At 45.8% G+C, this 15,675-nt stretch overlaps 1 protein-coding gene across 1 annotated transcript in view; it reads right to left on the bottom strand.

The window, feature by feature from the left end:
• chn2 (chimerin 2) overlaps positions 1-15,675 on the bottom strand; it is a 72,485-nt gene that overhangs the window by 28,236 nt on the left and 28,574 nt on the right. The window contains exon 2 of the mRNA XM_036936905.1: positions 10,793-10,831. Coding sequence (XP_036792800.1) covers positions 10,793-10,831 — 39 coding nt within the window. The remainder of the gene's footprint in view (positions 1-10,792; positions 10,832-15,675) is intronic.

The raw sequence follows: 15,675 nt of genomic DNA, 5'->3' as shown, positions 1-15,675 counted from the left end.
GTAACGTATTCATTCATCACTGTATGGGGTCATCAGCTGGACATACAGTCCCACTACAGTCCAGCCATCCACAATGTATTCATCTCCTTTAAGTCCCATTTTCACTCCACAGCTACCAGGCCGGTCCGGATTATTTAAAAAACATTTTGTGCACAAATTTGTTTACATCCCTGTGAGTGAGCATTCCTCCTTTGCCAAGATAATCCATCCACCTGACAAGTTACTGGCTTTGCCATATATGTTCAAGCAGATGTCTAATCATTTATTTGAGTTACACAATTATTAATAACGCCCCAATGCACTCCTCTTGCAGCTCACTGTCACATGCTACATGTACAACACTATTGTTAACCATGGAACATGTTTGTGTGCAGTGGTCCCAGCAGACTTGGAAGGGGCACTAGATTCTGAGGAGTTAAAACTGTCCGTTAGGAAGTTAGAAGGTTATAGTTGCTCTAATATTGGACATGCAGCATACAGTCTCTGTATGGCCACTGACAGTATGATTCAAAGATGGCAGGCTCACTTTTAGCCGAACTCAGAGCAAAGTCAACAAGGAACAGTAGGAACACCAGGAGCTGTTAGCGAAGTCGAAGATATCCACGGGCTAATGTCTCTCAGTGGTTTATATGACAGGTCCCATACATCACCAAACCCTCTGTGTGAATGTCAATGAATATTACAGAGGGATACATCCCAAATGGCACCCTATTCCCTATGTAGTGCAGTACTTTAGATCAGGACCCATAGTGTACTATATAGAGAATAGGGTGCCATTTGGGACATAACTTTAGTCTAGGGCCTTAGTGCAGGATACAAACAGTGACTATTAAATCTTAGTACTGGGACACAATGGGGAGACAGTATGCATCCCAAAAGTCACCCTATTCCCCTACATAGTGCACTACATTTGACCAGAACCAAGTACTACAGTAAGTAGGGTTTAATTTGAGACGCAGTCAGAGAAGCGCAGTAACATATGCAGCAGCAGCACTGAGCCAAGCTGCCATCATGGATGAAGTGTACTTAAAGACTGAGTGCTCGGTGTAAATCAGTGAAACTGTTGAAAATGGAATGGAGAAAAAACCATGTAGCGAGCGAGATTAAATCACATCTACGGTTAAGACTGCCACAGTATAATATATCACAGCTGAGCTGGGGACACGAGGCCTATTGTCTGTAATGTACCTATTCTAAGGGCTTTACTGTAGACACAGATTATACTATACTCATGTGATGCAATAAGAATGTGCATGACACTAAGTGTGTGTACCAAATGGCACCCTATTCCATGTCTTCCTCGTTGTAATGTAACAGCATTGGGAGTAGTGCCGTTTCCTCATTGTAATGTAACAGCATTGGGAGTAGTGCCGTTTCCTCATTGTAATGTAACACAGCATTGGGAGTAGTGCCGTTTCCTCATTGTAATGTAACAGCATTGGGAGTAGTGTCGTTTCCTCGTTGTAATGTAACAGCATTGGGAGTAGTGCCGTTTCCTCGTTGTAATGTAACAGCATTGGGAGTAGTGTCGTTTCCTCGTTGTAATGTAACAGCATTGGGAGTAGTGCCGTTTCCTCGTTGTAATGTAACACAGCATTGGGAGTAGTGCCGTTTCCTCATTGTAATGTAACAGCATTGGGAGTAGTGTCGTTTCCTCGTTGTAATGTAACAGCATTGGGAGTAGTGTTGTTTCCTCATTGTAATGTAACACAGCATTGGGAGTAGTGCCGTTTCCTCATTGTAATGTAACAGCATTGGGAGTAGTGCCGTTTCCTCGTTGTAATGTAACAGCATTGGGAGTAGTGTCGTTTCCTCGTTGTAATGTAACAGCATTGGGAGTAGTGTCGTTTCCTCGTTGTAATGTAACAGCATTGGGAGTAGTGTTGTTTCCTCATTGTAATGTAACAGCATTGGGAGTAGTGCCGTTTCCTCGTTGTAATGTAACAGCATTGGGAGTAGTGTTGTTTCCTCATTGTAATGTAACACAGCATTGGGAGTAGTGCCGTTTCCTCGTTGTAATGTAACAGCATTGGGAGTAGTGTTGTTTCCTCATTGTAATGTAACAGCATTGGGAGTAGTGTCGTTTCCTCGTTGTAATGTAACAGCATTGGGAGTAGTGCCGTTTCCTCATTGTAATGTAACACAGCATTGGGAGTAGTGCCGTTTCCTCGTTGTAATGTAACACAGCATTGGGAGTAGTGCCGTTTCCTCATTGTAATGTAACACAGCATTGGGAGTAGTGCCGTTTCCTCATTGTAATGTAACACAGCATTGGGAGTAGTGCCGTTTCCTCGTTGTAATGTAACAGCATTGGGAGTAGTGTCGTTTCCTCATTGTAATGTAACACAGCATTGGGAGTAGTGTCGTTTCCTCATTGTAATGTAACAGCATTGGGAGTAGTGCCGTTTCCTCGGTGTAATGTAACACAGCATTGGGAGTAGTGTCGTTTCCTCATTGTAATGTAACAGCATTGGGAGTAGTGCCGTTTCCTCGGTGTAATGTAACACAGCATTGGGAGTAGTGTCGTTTCCTCATTGTAATGTAACAGCATTGGGAGTAGTGTCGTTTCCTCGTTGTAATGTAACAGCATTGGGAGTAGTGCCGTTTCCTCGGTGTAATGTAACAGCATTGGGAGTAGTGCCGTTTCCTCGGTGTAATGTAACACAGCATTGGGAGTAGTGTCGTTTCCTCATTGTAATGTAACAGCATTGGGAGTAGTGTCGTTTCCTCATTGTAATGTAACACAGCATTGGGAGTAGTGCCGTTTCCTCATTGTAATGTAACAGCATTGGGAGTAGTGTCGTTTCCTCGTTGTAATGTAACAGCATTGGGAGTAGTGCCGTTTCCTCATTGTAATGTAACAGCATTGGGAGTAGTGTTGTTTCCTCGTTGTAATGTAACAGCATTGGGAGTAGTGTCGTTTCCTCGTTGTAATGTAACAGCATTGGGAGTAGTGCCGTTTCCTCGTTGTAATGTAACAGCATTGGGAGTAGTGTCGTTTCCTCGTTGTAATGTAACAGCATTGGGAGTAGTGCCGTTTCCTCATTGTAATGTAACAGCATTGGGAGTAGTGTCGTTTCCTCGTTGTAATGTAACAGCATTGGGAGTAGTGTCGTTTCCTCGTTGTAATGTAACGGCATTGGGAGTAGTGCCGTTTCCTCATTGTAATGTAACAGCATTGGGAGTAGTGTAGTTTCCTCGTTGTAATGTAACAGCATTGGGAGTAGTGCCGTTTCCTCATTGTAATGTAACAGCATTGGGAGTAGTGCCGTTTCCTCGTTGTAATGTAACAGCATTGGGAGTAGTGTCGTTTCCTCATTGTAATGTAACACAGCATTGGGAGTAGTGCCGTTTCCTCATTGTAATGTAACAGCATTGGGAGTAGTGTCGTTTCCTCATTGTAATGTAACAGCATTGGGAGTAGTGCCGTTTCCTCGGTGTAATGTAACACAGCATTGGGAGTAGTGTCGTTTCCTCGTTGTAATGTAACAGCATTGGGAGTAGTGCCGTTTCCTCATTGTAATGTAACAGCATTGGGAGTAGTGTAGTTTCCTCGTTGTAATGTAACAGCATTGGGAGTAGTGCCGTTTCCTCATTGTAATGTAACAGCATTGGGAGTAGTGCCGTTTCCTCGTTGTAATGTAACAGCATTGGGAGTAGTGCCATTTCCTCGTTGTAATGTAACAGCATTGGGAGTAGTGCCGTTTCCTCGTTGTAATGTAACAGCATTGGGAGTAGTGCCGTTTCCTCGTTGTAATGTAACAGCATTGGGAGTAGTGCCGTTTCCTCATTGTAATGTAACAGCATTGGGAGTAGTGCCGTTTCCTCGTTGTAATGTAACAGCATTGGGAGTAGTGCCGTTTCCTCATTGTAATGTAACAGCATTGGGAGTAGTGCCGTTTCCTCGTTGTAATGTAACAGCATTGGGAGTAGTGCCGTTTCCTCATTGTAATGTAACAGCATTGGGAGTAGTGCCGTTTCCTCGTTGTAATGTAACAGCATTGGGAGTAGTGCCGTTTCCTCGTTGTAATGTAACGGCATTGGGAGTAGTGTCGTTTCCTCATTGTAATGTAACAGCATTGGGAGTAGTGTCGTTTCCTCGTTGTAATGTAACGGCATTGGGAGTAGTGTCGTTTCCTCATTGTAATGTAACAGGATTGGGAGTAGTGTCGTTTCCTCATTGTAATGTAACGGCATTGGGAGTAGTGCCGTTTCCTCGTTGTAATGTAACAGCATTGGGAGTAGTGTCGTTTCCTCATTGTAATGTAACAGCATTGGGAGTAGTGCCGTTTCCTCGTTGTAATGTAACAGCATTGGGAGTAGTGTCGTTTCCTCGTTGTAATGTAACACAGCATTGGGAGTAGTGCCGTTTCCTCGTTGTAATGTAACAGCATTGGGAGTAGTGTCGTTTCCTCGTTGTAATGTAACACAGCATTGGGAGTAGTGTCGTTTCCTCGTTGTAATGTAACAGCATTGGGAGTAGTGTCGTTTCCTCGTTGTAATGTAACAGCATTGGGAGTAGTGTCGTTTCCTCGTTGTAATGTAACACAGCATTGGGAGTAGTGTCGTTTCCTCGTTGTAATGTAACACAGCATTGGGAGTAGTGCCGTTTCCTCATTGTAATGTAACAGCATTGGGAGTAGTGTCGTTTCCTCGTTGTAATGTAACGGCATTGGGAGTAGTGCCGTTTCCTCGTTGTAATGTAACGGCATTGGGAGTAGTGCCGTTTCCTCGTTGTAATGTAACGGCATTGGGAGTAGTGCCGTTTCCTCGTTGTAATGTAACGGCATTGGGAGTAGTGTCGTTTCCTCGTTGTAATGTAACAGCATTGGGAGTAGTGCCGTTTCCTCATTGTAATGTAACAGCATTGGGAGTAGTGTCGTTTCCTCGTTGTAATGTAACAGCATTGGGAGTAGTGCCGTTTCCTCGTTGTAATGTAACAGCATTGGGAGTAGTGCCGTTTCCTCGTTGTAATGTAACACAGCATTGGGAGTAGTGCCGTTTCCTCATTGTAATGTAACAGCATTGGGAGTAGTGCCGTTTCCTCGTTGTAATGTAACACAGCATTGGGAGTAGTGCCGTTTCCTCGTTGTAATGTAACACAGCATTGGGAGTAGTGCCGTTTCCTCATTGTAATGTAACAGCATTGAGAGTAGTGTCGTTTCCTCGTTGTAATGTAACGGCATTGGGAGTAGTGCCGTTTCCTCGTTGTAATGTAACAGCATTGGGAGTAGTGCCGTTTCCTCGTTGTAATGTAACAGCATTGGGAGTAGTGCCGTTTCCTCATTGTAATGTAACACAGCATTGGGAGTAGTGTCGTTTCCTCGTTGTAATGTAACAGCATTGGGAGTAGTGCCGTTTCCTCGTTGTAATGTAACACAGCATTGGGAGTAGTGTCGTTTCCTCATTGTAATGTAACACAGCATTGGGAGTAGTGCCGTTTCCTCGTTGTAATGTAACAGCATTGGGAGTAGTGTCGTTTCCTCATTGTAATGTAACAGCATTGGGAGTAGTGTTGTTTCCTCATTGTAATGTAACAGCATTGGGAGTAGTGCCGTTTCCTCGTTGTAATGTAACACAGCATTGGGAGTAGTGTTGTTTCCTCATTGTAATGTAACAGCATTGGGAGTAGTGCCGTTTCCTCGTTGTAATGTAACACAGCATTGGGAGTAGTGTCGTTTCCTCGTTGTAATGTAACACAGCATTGGGAGTAGTGCCGTTTCCTCGTTGTAATGTAACAGCATTGGGAGTAGTGTCGTTTCCTCGTTGTAATGTAACACAGCATTGGGAGTAGTGTTGTTTCCTCGTTGTAATGTAACAGCATTGGGAGTAGTGTCGTTTCCTCGTTGTAATGTAACAGCATTGGGAGTAGTGCCGTTTCCTCGTTGTAATGTAACAGCATTGGGAGTAGTGTTGTTTCCTCGTTGTAATGTAACAGCATTGGGAGTAGTGCCGTTTCCTCGTTGTAATGTAACAGCATTGGGAGTAGTGCCGTTTCCTCGTTGTAATGTAACAGCATTGGGAGTAGTGTTGTTTCCTCGTTGTAATGTAACAGCATTGGGAGTAGTGCCGTTTCCTCGTTGTAATGTAACAGCATTGGGAGTAGTGTTGTTTCCTCGTTGTAATGTAACAGCATTGGGAGTAGTGCCGTTTCCTCGTTGTAATGTAACAGCATTGGGAGTAGTGTTGTTTCCTCGTTGTAATGTAACAGCATTGGGAGTAGTGCCGTTTCCTCGTTGTAATGTAACAGCATTGGGAGTAGTGTTGTTTCCTCGTTGTAATGTAACAGCATTGGGAGTAGTGCCGTTTCCTCGTTGTAATGTAACAGCATTGGGAGTAGTGCCGTTTCCTCATTGTAATGTAACAGCATTGGGAGTAGTGTCGTTTCCTCGTTGTAATGTAACAGCATTGGGAGTAGTGCCGTTTCCTCGTTGTAATGTAACAGCATTGGGAGTAGTGCCGTTTCCTCATTGTAATGTAACAGCATTGGGAGTAGTGTCGTTTCCTCGTTGTAATGTAACAGCATTGGGAGTAGTGTTGTTTCCTCATTGTAATGTAACAGCATTGGGAGTAGTGCCGTTTCCTCATTGTAATGTAACAGCATTGGGAGTAGTGTCGTTTCCTCGTTGTAATGTAACAGCATTGGGAGTAGTGTCGTTTCCTCATTGTAATGTAACAGCATTGGGAGTAGTGTTGTTTCCTCATTGTAATGTAACAGCATTGGGAGTAGTGCCGTTTCCTCGTTGTAATGTAACACAGCATTGGGAGTAGTGTCGTTTCCTCATTGTAATGTAACAGCATTGGGAGTAGTGTCGTTTCCTCGTTGTAATGTAACACAGCATTGGGAGTAGTGTCGTTTCCTCATTGTAATGTAACAGCATTGGGAGTAGTGTCGTTTCCTCATTGTAATGTAACAGCATTGGGAGTAGTGTCGTTTCCTCATTGTAATGTAACAGCATTGGGAGTAGTGTCGTTTCCTCGTTGTAATGTAACAGCATTGGGAGTAGTGTCGTTTCCTCGTTGTAATGTAACACAGCATTGGGAGTAGTGTCGTTTCCTCGTTGTAATGTAACACAGCATTGGGAGTAGTGCCGTTTCCTCATTGTAATGTAACAGCATTGGGAGTAGTGTCGTTTCCTCGTTGTAATGTAACAGCATTGGGAGTAGTGCCGTTTCCTCATTGTAATGTAACACAGCATTGGGAGTAGTGCCGTTTCCTCATTGTAATGTAACACAGCATTGGGAGTAGTGTCGTTTCCTCATTGTAATGTAACACAGCATTGGGAGTAGTGTCGTTTCCTCATTGTAATGTAACAGCATTGGGAGTAGTGCCGTTTCCTCGTTGTAATGTAACACAGCATTGGGAGTAGTGCCGTTTCCTCATTGTAATGTAACAGCATTGGGAGTAGTGTCGTTTCCTCGTAATGTAACAGCATTGGGAGTAGTGCCGTTTCCTCGTTGTAATGTAACACAGCATTGGGAGTAGTGTCGTTTCCTCATTGTAATGTAACAGCATTGGGAGTAGTGTAACAGGTTAAGTCTCTGTACTGAATCTTCCCCACAACAGACTTTCCATGTGGGAGGAGGCAGATTCCTGACTGAGTTTGTTTGTTTTAGTCAGGACAAATCACAACAACCAGAAAGACCTGGACGTCTTCCACGGACACACACACACAGGTCGTCTTCTACGGACACACACACACAGGTCGTCTTCTACGGACACACACACACAGGTCGTCTTCTACGGACACACACACACAGGTTGTCTTCCAAGGACACACACAGGTTGTCTTCCAAGGACACACACACACAGGTTGTCTTCCACGGACACACACACACACACAGGTTGTCTTCCACGGACACACACACACACACAGGTTGTCTTCCACGGACACACACACACAGGTTGTCTTCCACGGACACACACAGGTTGTCTTCCACGGACACACACACACAGGTTGTCTTCCACGGACACACACACACAGGTTGTCTTCCACGGACACACACACACAGGTTGTCTTCCACGGACACACACACACAGGTTGTCTTCCACGGACACACACACACAGGTTGTCTTCCACGGACACACACACACAGGTTGTCTTCCACGGACACACACACACAGGTTGTCTTCCACGGACACACACACACAGGTTGTCTTCCACGGACACACACACACAGGTTGTCTTCCACGGACACACACACAGGTTGTCTTCTACGGACACACACACACAGGTTGTCTTCCACGGACGGACACACACACACACAGTTTGTCTTCCACGGACGGACACACACACACACAGGTTGTCTTCCACGGACGGACACACACACAGGTTGTCTTCCACGGACGGACACACACACAGGTTGTCTTCCACGGACGGACACACACACAGGTTGTCTTCCACGGACGGACACACACACAGGTTGTCTTCCACGGACGGACACACACACAGGTTGTCTTCCACGGACGGACACACACACAGGTTGTCTTCCACGGACGGACACACACACAGGTTGTCTTCCACGGACACACACACACACACAGGTTGTCTTCCACGGACACACACACACACACAGGTTGTCTTCCACGGACACACACACACACACACAGGTTGTCTTCCACGGACACACACACACACAGGTTGTCTTCCACGGACACACACACACACACACAGGTTGTCTTCCACGGACACACACACACACACAGGTTGTCTTCCACGGACACACACACACACACAGGTTGTCTTCCACGGACACACACACACACACAGGTTGTCTTCCACGGACACACACACACAGGTTGTCTTCCACGGACACACACACACAGGTTGTCTTCCACGGACACACACACAGGTTGTCTTCTACGGACACACACACACAGGTTGTCTTCCACGGACGGACACACACACACACAGGTTGTCTTCCACGGACGGACACACACACACACAGGTTGTCTTCCACGGACGGACACACACACACACACACACAGGTTGTCTTCCACGGACGGACACACACACAGGTTGTCTTCCACGGACGGACACACACACAGGTTGTCTTCCACGGACGGACACACACACACAGGTTGTCTTCCACGGACACACACACACACAGGTTGTCTTCCACGGACACACACACACAGGTTGTCTTCCACGGACACACACACACAGGTTGTCTTCCACGGACACACACACACAGGTTGTCTTCCACGGACACACACACACAGGTTGTCTTCCACGGACACACACACACAGGTTGTCTTCCACGGACACACACACACAGGTTGTCTTCCACGGACACACACACACAGGTTGTCTTCCACGGACACACACACACAGGTTGTCTTCCACGGACACACACACACAGGTTGTCTTCCACGGACACACACACACAGGTTGTCTTCCACGGACACACACACACAGGTTGTCTTCCACGGACACACACACAGGTTGTCTTCTACGGACACACACACACAGGTTGTCTTCCACGGACGGACACACACACACACAGGTTGTCTTCCACGGACGGACACACACACACACAGGTTGTCTTCCACGGACGGACACACACACACACAGGTTGTCTTCCACGGACGGACACACACACAGGTTGTCTTCCACGGACGGACACACACACAGGTTGTCTTCCACGGACGGACACACACACAGGTTGTCTTCCACGGACGGACACACACACAGGTTGTCTTCCACGGACGGACACACACACAGGTTGTCTTCCACGGACGGACACACACACAGGTTGTCTTCCACGGACACACACACACACACAGGTTGTCTTCCACGGACACACACACACACACAGGTTGTCTTCCACGGACACACACACACACACACACAGGTTGTCTTCCACGGACACACACACACACAGGTTGTCTTCCACGGACACACACACACACACACAGGTTGTCTTCCACGGACACACACACACACACAGGTTGTCTTCCACGGACACACACACACACACAGGTTGTCTTCCACGGACACACACACACACACAGGTTGTCTTCCACGGACACACACACACACAGGTTGTCTTCCACGGACACACACACACACACACACAGGTTGTCTTCCACGGACACACACACACAGGTTGTCTTCCACGGACACACACACACACAGGTTGTCTTCCACGGACACACACACACACAGGTTGTCTTCCACGGACACACACACACACAGGTTGTCTTCCACGGACACACACACACAGGTTGTCTTCCACGGACACACACACACACAGGTTGTCTTCCACGGACACACACACACAGGTTGTCTTTCACGGACACACACATAGGTTGTCTTCCACGGACATGAAGACATAGTGAGCTCCAGTTGAGGCTGCTGAAGGGAGAACGGCTCATAATAATGGCTGGAATGGAATCATGAACATGGTTGTGTAGGACACCATTCCATTCCAGACATTATTAAGAGCCGTCCTCCCCTCAGCAGCCTCCACTGGTGAGCTCTAAAAATATCTCTCAGCCAGTGTTAGAAGACTGGAGAGTAGAGAGAAGTAACAGGAAGCTGTGCTGAGGCATGGCGCGTCCCAAGAAGCCTTACTGTACACGCTAACTGTAACAGAGAAGTATTTCTGCTTTAATATAAGGTAAAAGACAGAGTTAATTTAAAAAGACCCAGGGACATGATCACATATAAGAGTCCTTTGTGGTGACATGCAGCAGCCTGGCGGCCATGATGACTAGGCTTCTAGCGTTCCACATTCCTGGTGGACAACCAAGACTTTACAGTGGATAAACAGTACTTCAGACACTTACAGTAAGACTTCCATATGGGCGGTTGGTAATCCTCAGGATCTGAAACGACAACACAGGAGGCGGGTTAGTGGTCAGAGAGAGAAAGACAGACTCATATCTATTGGGGGAAATACTACAGTATCCAATCACAGCAGCAAGATTTGTGACCTGTTGCCACAAGAACAAAAAAGGCAACCAGTGAAGAACAAACACCATTGTAAATATATTTATGATTTATTTATTTTCCCTTTCGTACTTTAACTATTTGCACATCATTACAACACACACACAATTTTAAATGTTTTTATTATTTTGGAAATTCTGTAAGTGTAATGTTTACTGTTACTTTAAAAAAAATATATTATCCATTTCACTTGCTTTGGCAAACATATGTTTCCCATGCCAATAAAGCCCTTAAATTGGACAGACAGAGAAACAGACAGAGACCGTTCAGAACTAGACAGAAGGGAGGTAAAGGGGTTAGACAACGGGCATATAGAACCCTTTTATTCTTTCTTGGGTGAATTGTCCGTCTCTCTGCGTCCCAGTTACATTCTCTCTGAATGGATTATGAACTCATCATCACCATGGTTATTTCAGGGTTGTTTACGTCTCAGTCTAGTTACTCTGCTAGACCAGCATAATTATACACAGGGTTTATTCACACTGTGAAGCCTCTTGAGATACTCATTGCTCAGTGAGTGAATATAGTTGCCACACAACAGATCTATAGCACCTGGTGCAGCCCAGGGATATGTCCCTTCTTCACAGATAGATCCATCTTTATAAAAACACCTTTAAAGGCTAGGATTATGCCATGATGAGGATACACAGTATTCATTACCCAAGAAGGACAAAGCAAATTAGAAAATGTGGAAATGCAATTTGCAGCCCAATACCCATGGGATCTACTGTAACCTGAGGGGAAATGTGCTACTTTAATTGCATGGACGGTTGAGGTTTGTGTTTATTGAAGGAAAATGTAACCACAATGTCTTACTCCTTGTACTCTGTCATCATGCCCACCTTATTCCCTTGGTAACTCATAAGTTGGTACAACTTCCTCCTGCATAATATACTACCTACTATATGCACCAGAAGTACCTTGACATATGCTTGTATACTGTAACAGTACATGACTATCTAATTCATTAGTATGGCTATACTATGGATCTTAGGCTGGCAAGGCTGTGCATGCCAACTATCCCAGAAACGTAGAAACCTACTGAAGGCTTAAGTCCTCTGCTACCTCACAGACACTTAGTCAGGAATCATTGTGTAAATGTAGCTAGTAATACTGCAGCAGGTGGAATGATGGAATGTGTCCTTAATGCATCACATCTCTCTACTGTTCCCGGCGGAAGGATCTCACCGACAGCTGGAGTAACTGCATGTGTGAACAATGAATCACATTTAAAAAAAGGTAAAAGACAGAGTTAATTTAAAAAGACCCAGGGACAATATGCCAACCCACTATTCCCCCCCCCCCAGGGGACAGGCTGCATGCTAACTACCCTATTGCAGCCACAGGCCTGTTCTTGACCTGTAAGAGTCAAGAAGAGCCACGTGTGTGCATGGAGGGGTGTGTCATTGTGCCCTCTCACTCTCAGTAATGCACTATATTTATAGTCAACAACTCACTGGCAGACCAAACCTGCCTACTGTCATTGTCTGGAACCAACCACACAATGACAGTCACAGTCACAGTAAGTTTAGTCTGAGTGAGTGACTGGTCCACTGGATCACCATGTCAACCACACTGAATGTTTTGTTGTCATCATTGGCAGTTTCCATACAGTCACAGAGAGCTTTGAGGTGCATATTCAGTGTTGGATCCAAGTGGCACCCTGTTCCCATGAAGCTAGGGTTATGGTTGAACCAGGATGTGGTCATGAAGCTAGGGTTATGGTTGAACCAGGATGTGGTCATGAAGCTAGGGTTATGGTTGAACCAGGATGTGGTCATGAAGCTAGGGTTATGGTTGAACCATGATGTGGTCATGAAGCTAGGGTTAGGGTTGAACCAGGATGTGGTCATGAAGCTAGGGTTAGGGTTGAACCAGGATGTGGTCATGAAGCTAGGGTTATGGTTGAACCAGGATGTGGTCATGAAGCTAGGGTTATGGTTGAACCATGATGTGGTCATGAAGCTAGAGTTAGGGTTGAACCAGGATGTGGTCATGAAGCTAGGGTTAGGGTTGAACCAGGATGTGGTCATGAAGCTAGGGTTATGGTTAAACCAGGATGTGGTCATGAAGTTAGGGTTAGGGTTGAACCAGGATGTGGTCATGAAGCTAGGGTTAGGGTTGAACCATGATGTGGTCATGAAGCTAGGGTTAGGGTTGAACCAGGATGTGGTCATGAAGCTAGGGTTATGGTTAAACCAGGATGTGGTCATGAAGTTAGGGTTGAACCAGGATGTGGTCATGAAGCTAGGGTTAGGGTTGAACCAGGATGTGGTCATGAAGCTAGGGTTAGGGTTGAACCAGGATGTGGTCATGAAGCTAGGGTTAGGGTTGAACCAGGATGTGGTCATGAAGCTAGGGTTATGGTTGAACCAGGATGTGGTCATGAAGCTAGGGTTAGGGTTGAACCATGATGTGGTCATGAAGCTAGGGTTAGGGTTGAACCAGGATGTGGTCATGAAGCTAGGGTTAGGGTTGAACCAGGATGTGGTCATGAAGCTAGGGTTAGGGTTGAACCAGGATGTGGTCATGAAGCTAGGGTTAGGGTTGAACCAGGATGTGGTCATGAAGCTAGGGTTAGGGTTGAACCAGGATGTGGTCATGAAGCTAGGGTTATGGTTGAACCAGGATGTGGTCATGAAGCTAGGGTTAGGGTTGAACCATGATGTGGTCATGAAGCTAGGGTTAGGGTTGAACCAGGATGTGGTCATGAAGCTAGGGTTAGGGTTGAACCAGGATGTGGTCATGAAGCTAGGGTTAGGGTTGAACCAGGATGTGGTCATGAAGCTAGGGTTAGGGTTGAACCAGGATGTGGTCATGAAGCTAGGGTTGGGTATAGGGAGCCATTTGGGAAGCAGACATACTGTACTCTGTCTACCGTCATACATCTGCCTGATAAAACCAAATGCCTTTGTTCAAAAGATCTAGCAACCAATTCACTACACTTCCCTTATGGGCCCAGGTATAAAGTAGCACACTAGGGAGGGAATAGGGAGCCATTAGGGAAGTAACCATACTGGATGTGTCACAAAGCCTTTGTTCAATAGATCTAGAAACAGCACTCAGGAGAGAGACTTTTTATGGACAAACTTTCCCAACTCAAAACACGGCTTGATTCCTAGAAAATTGAGGGGGGGGGGGGGGGGGGGGGGGGGGGGGTCATTGTGCCTCTGCTCTGGTGAACAATCAAAATGAAATGATTCTACTGCGGATCATTTGGAGAATGCTCTCTTTTTAATAACTGGTTATTCTGGAAGGGTATTGTCTGGGGGGGTGTGAGGTCCTTCAGGGCAGGCCCAGAGCTGACACATTCTACTCTGAAGGAGTTTAAGGTCCTATTAAATGGATGGCATAAGGGCTATGCCACATTTGGCAAAGCTCAAGATATAAGGACTTGTTATAACACGCTTAAATAACATGACATGATTGGTGGAGTGTGCTGTATGCGTAGGCCTAAGAAAGGGTTTGGGAAAGCTGAAGATATACTGGTTTGAGACTGAATTTCAAATAGGGAAAGTTGAACTGCTGCAGCCTGTGTGTTGTGGAGGAAGAATAGTGAGAATTCCCAGAACAATCTGAGATGCCCAAAATATTTTCTGCTCACGTGGAATCTACATTTTGTTCAATCTTGCTTGAGCAGAAGTCCTCTCAGGGGAGAACGTCTTTGCTAAGCTTGATCTTCATTCATCTCTTATTCCCTTTGCTTCCAAAACAAACACCCTGAGAACACACACACACACAGTAGCTGGAGGGTAAGGGTTGTCCCCTCAGGAGACAGACAGGATATTAATTGTGTTGCCCTCTGTTACTCACCAGTCATTGGAAGAATTTGATAAAATAATTACAGTGGTGTGTGTGTGTGTGTGTGTGTGTGTGTGTGTTCTCAGGGTGTTTGTTTTGGAAGCAAAGAGAATAAGAGATGAATAAAGATCAAGCTTAGCAAAGACGTTTCCCCCCTGAGAGGACTTGTGCTCAAGCAAGATTGAACAAAATGTAGATTCCACGTGAGCAGAAAATATTTTGGGCATCTCAGATTGTTCTGGGAATTCTCACATGGAAACTTCATTGGGAGGAAGGATGTTTAACATGCTTTTACATTGGTATCCTCTCACGTTGGTGTGGAATCACCCTGGAACACGCCTATTCACAGAAAGAGACCCCACACTCCTTTCACCATCATCACTATCCATATGGACAGCTAGGCCCAACCAAACATATGGCCACACACACAGGGATGTAGCACAGCCCCTGTGGGGAGACCATCTGTGCATCAAACTGTTCTAAAACAAGCATATCCAGACACCAAGTAAGTGTGTGTGTGTGAGTGTGTGCGCACAGGTATGCACAATATGCTATGCATAATAAATAACAGTTTGGTGGGTTATAAAACCCTTTGGACTGAATACCCATTGTGCTGGTTAGGTTAACACCAGGCCAGGCTCCATCAGTTAGGGAGGAAACACAGTGTTCTGGTTAGGTTAGCACCAGGCCAGGCTCCATCAGTTAGGGAGGAAACACAGTGTGCTGGTTAGGTTAACACCAGTCCAGGCTCCATCAGTTAGGGAGGAAACACAGTGTGCTGGTTAGCACCAGGCCAGGCTCCATCAGTTAGGGAGGAAACACAGTGTACTGGTTAGGTTAACACCAAGCCAGGCTCCATCAGTTAGGGAGGAAACACAGTGTGCTGGTTAGGTTAACACCAGGCCAGGCTCCATCAGTT

Source organism: Oncorhynchus mykiss, chromosome 2 (assembly GCF_013265735.2).
Source record: "Oncorhynchus mykiss isolate Arlee chromosome 2, USDA_OmykA_1.1, whole genome shotgun sequence".
Lineage (NCBI taxonomy): Eukaryota > Metazoa > Chordata > Actinopteri > Salmoniformes > Salmonidae > Oncorhynchus > Oncorhynchus mykiss.
The sequence above is the reverse complement of the archived record's forward strand: the minus strand, read 5'-3'. Positions and strand labels throughout refer to the sequence as shown.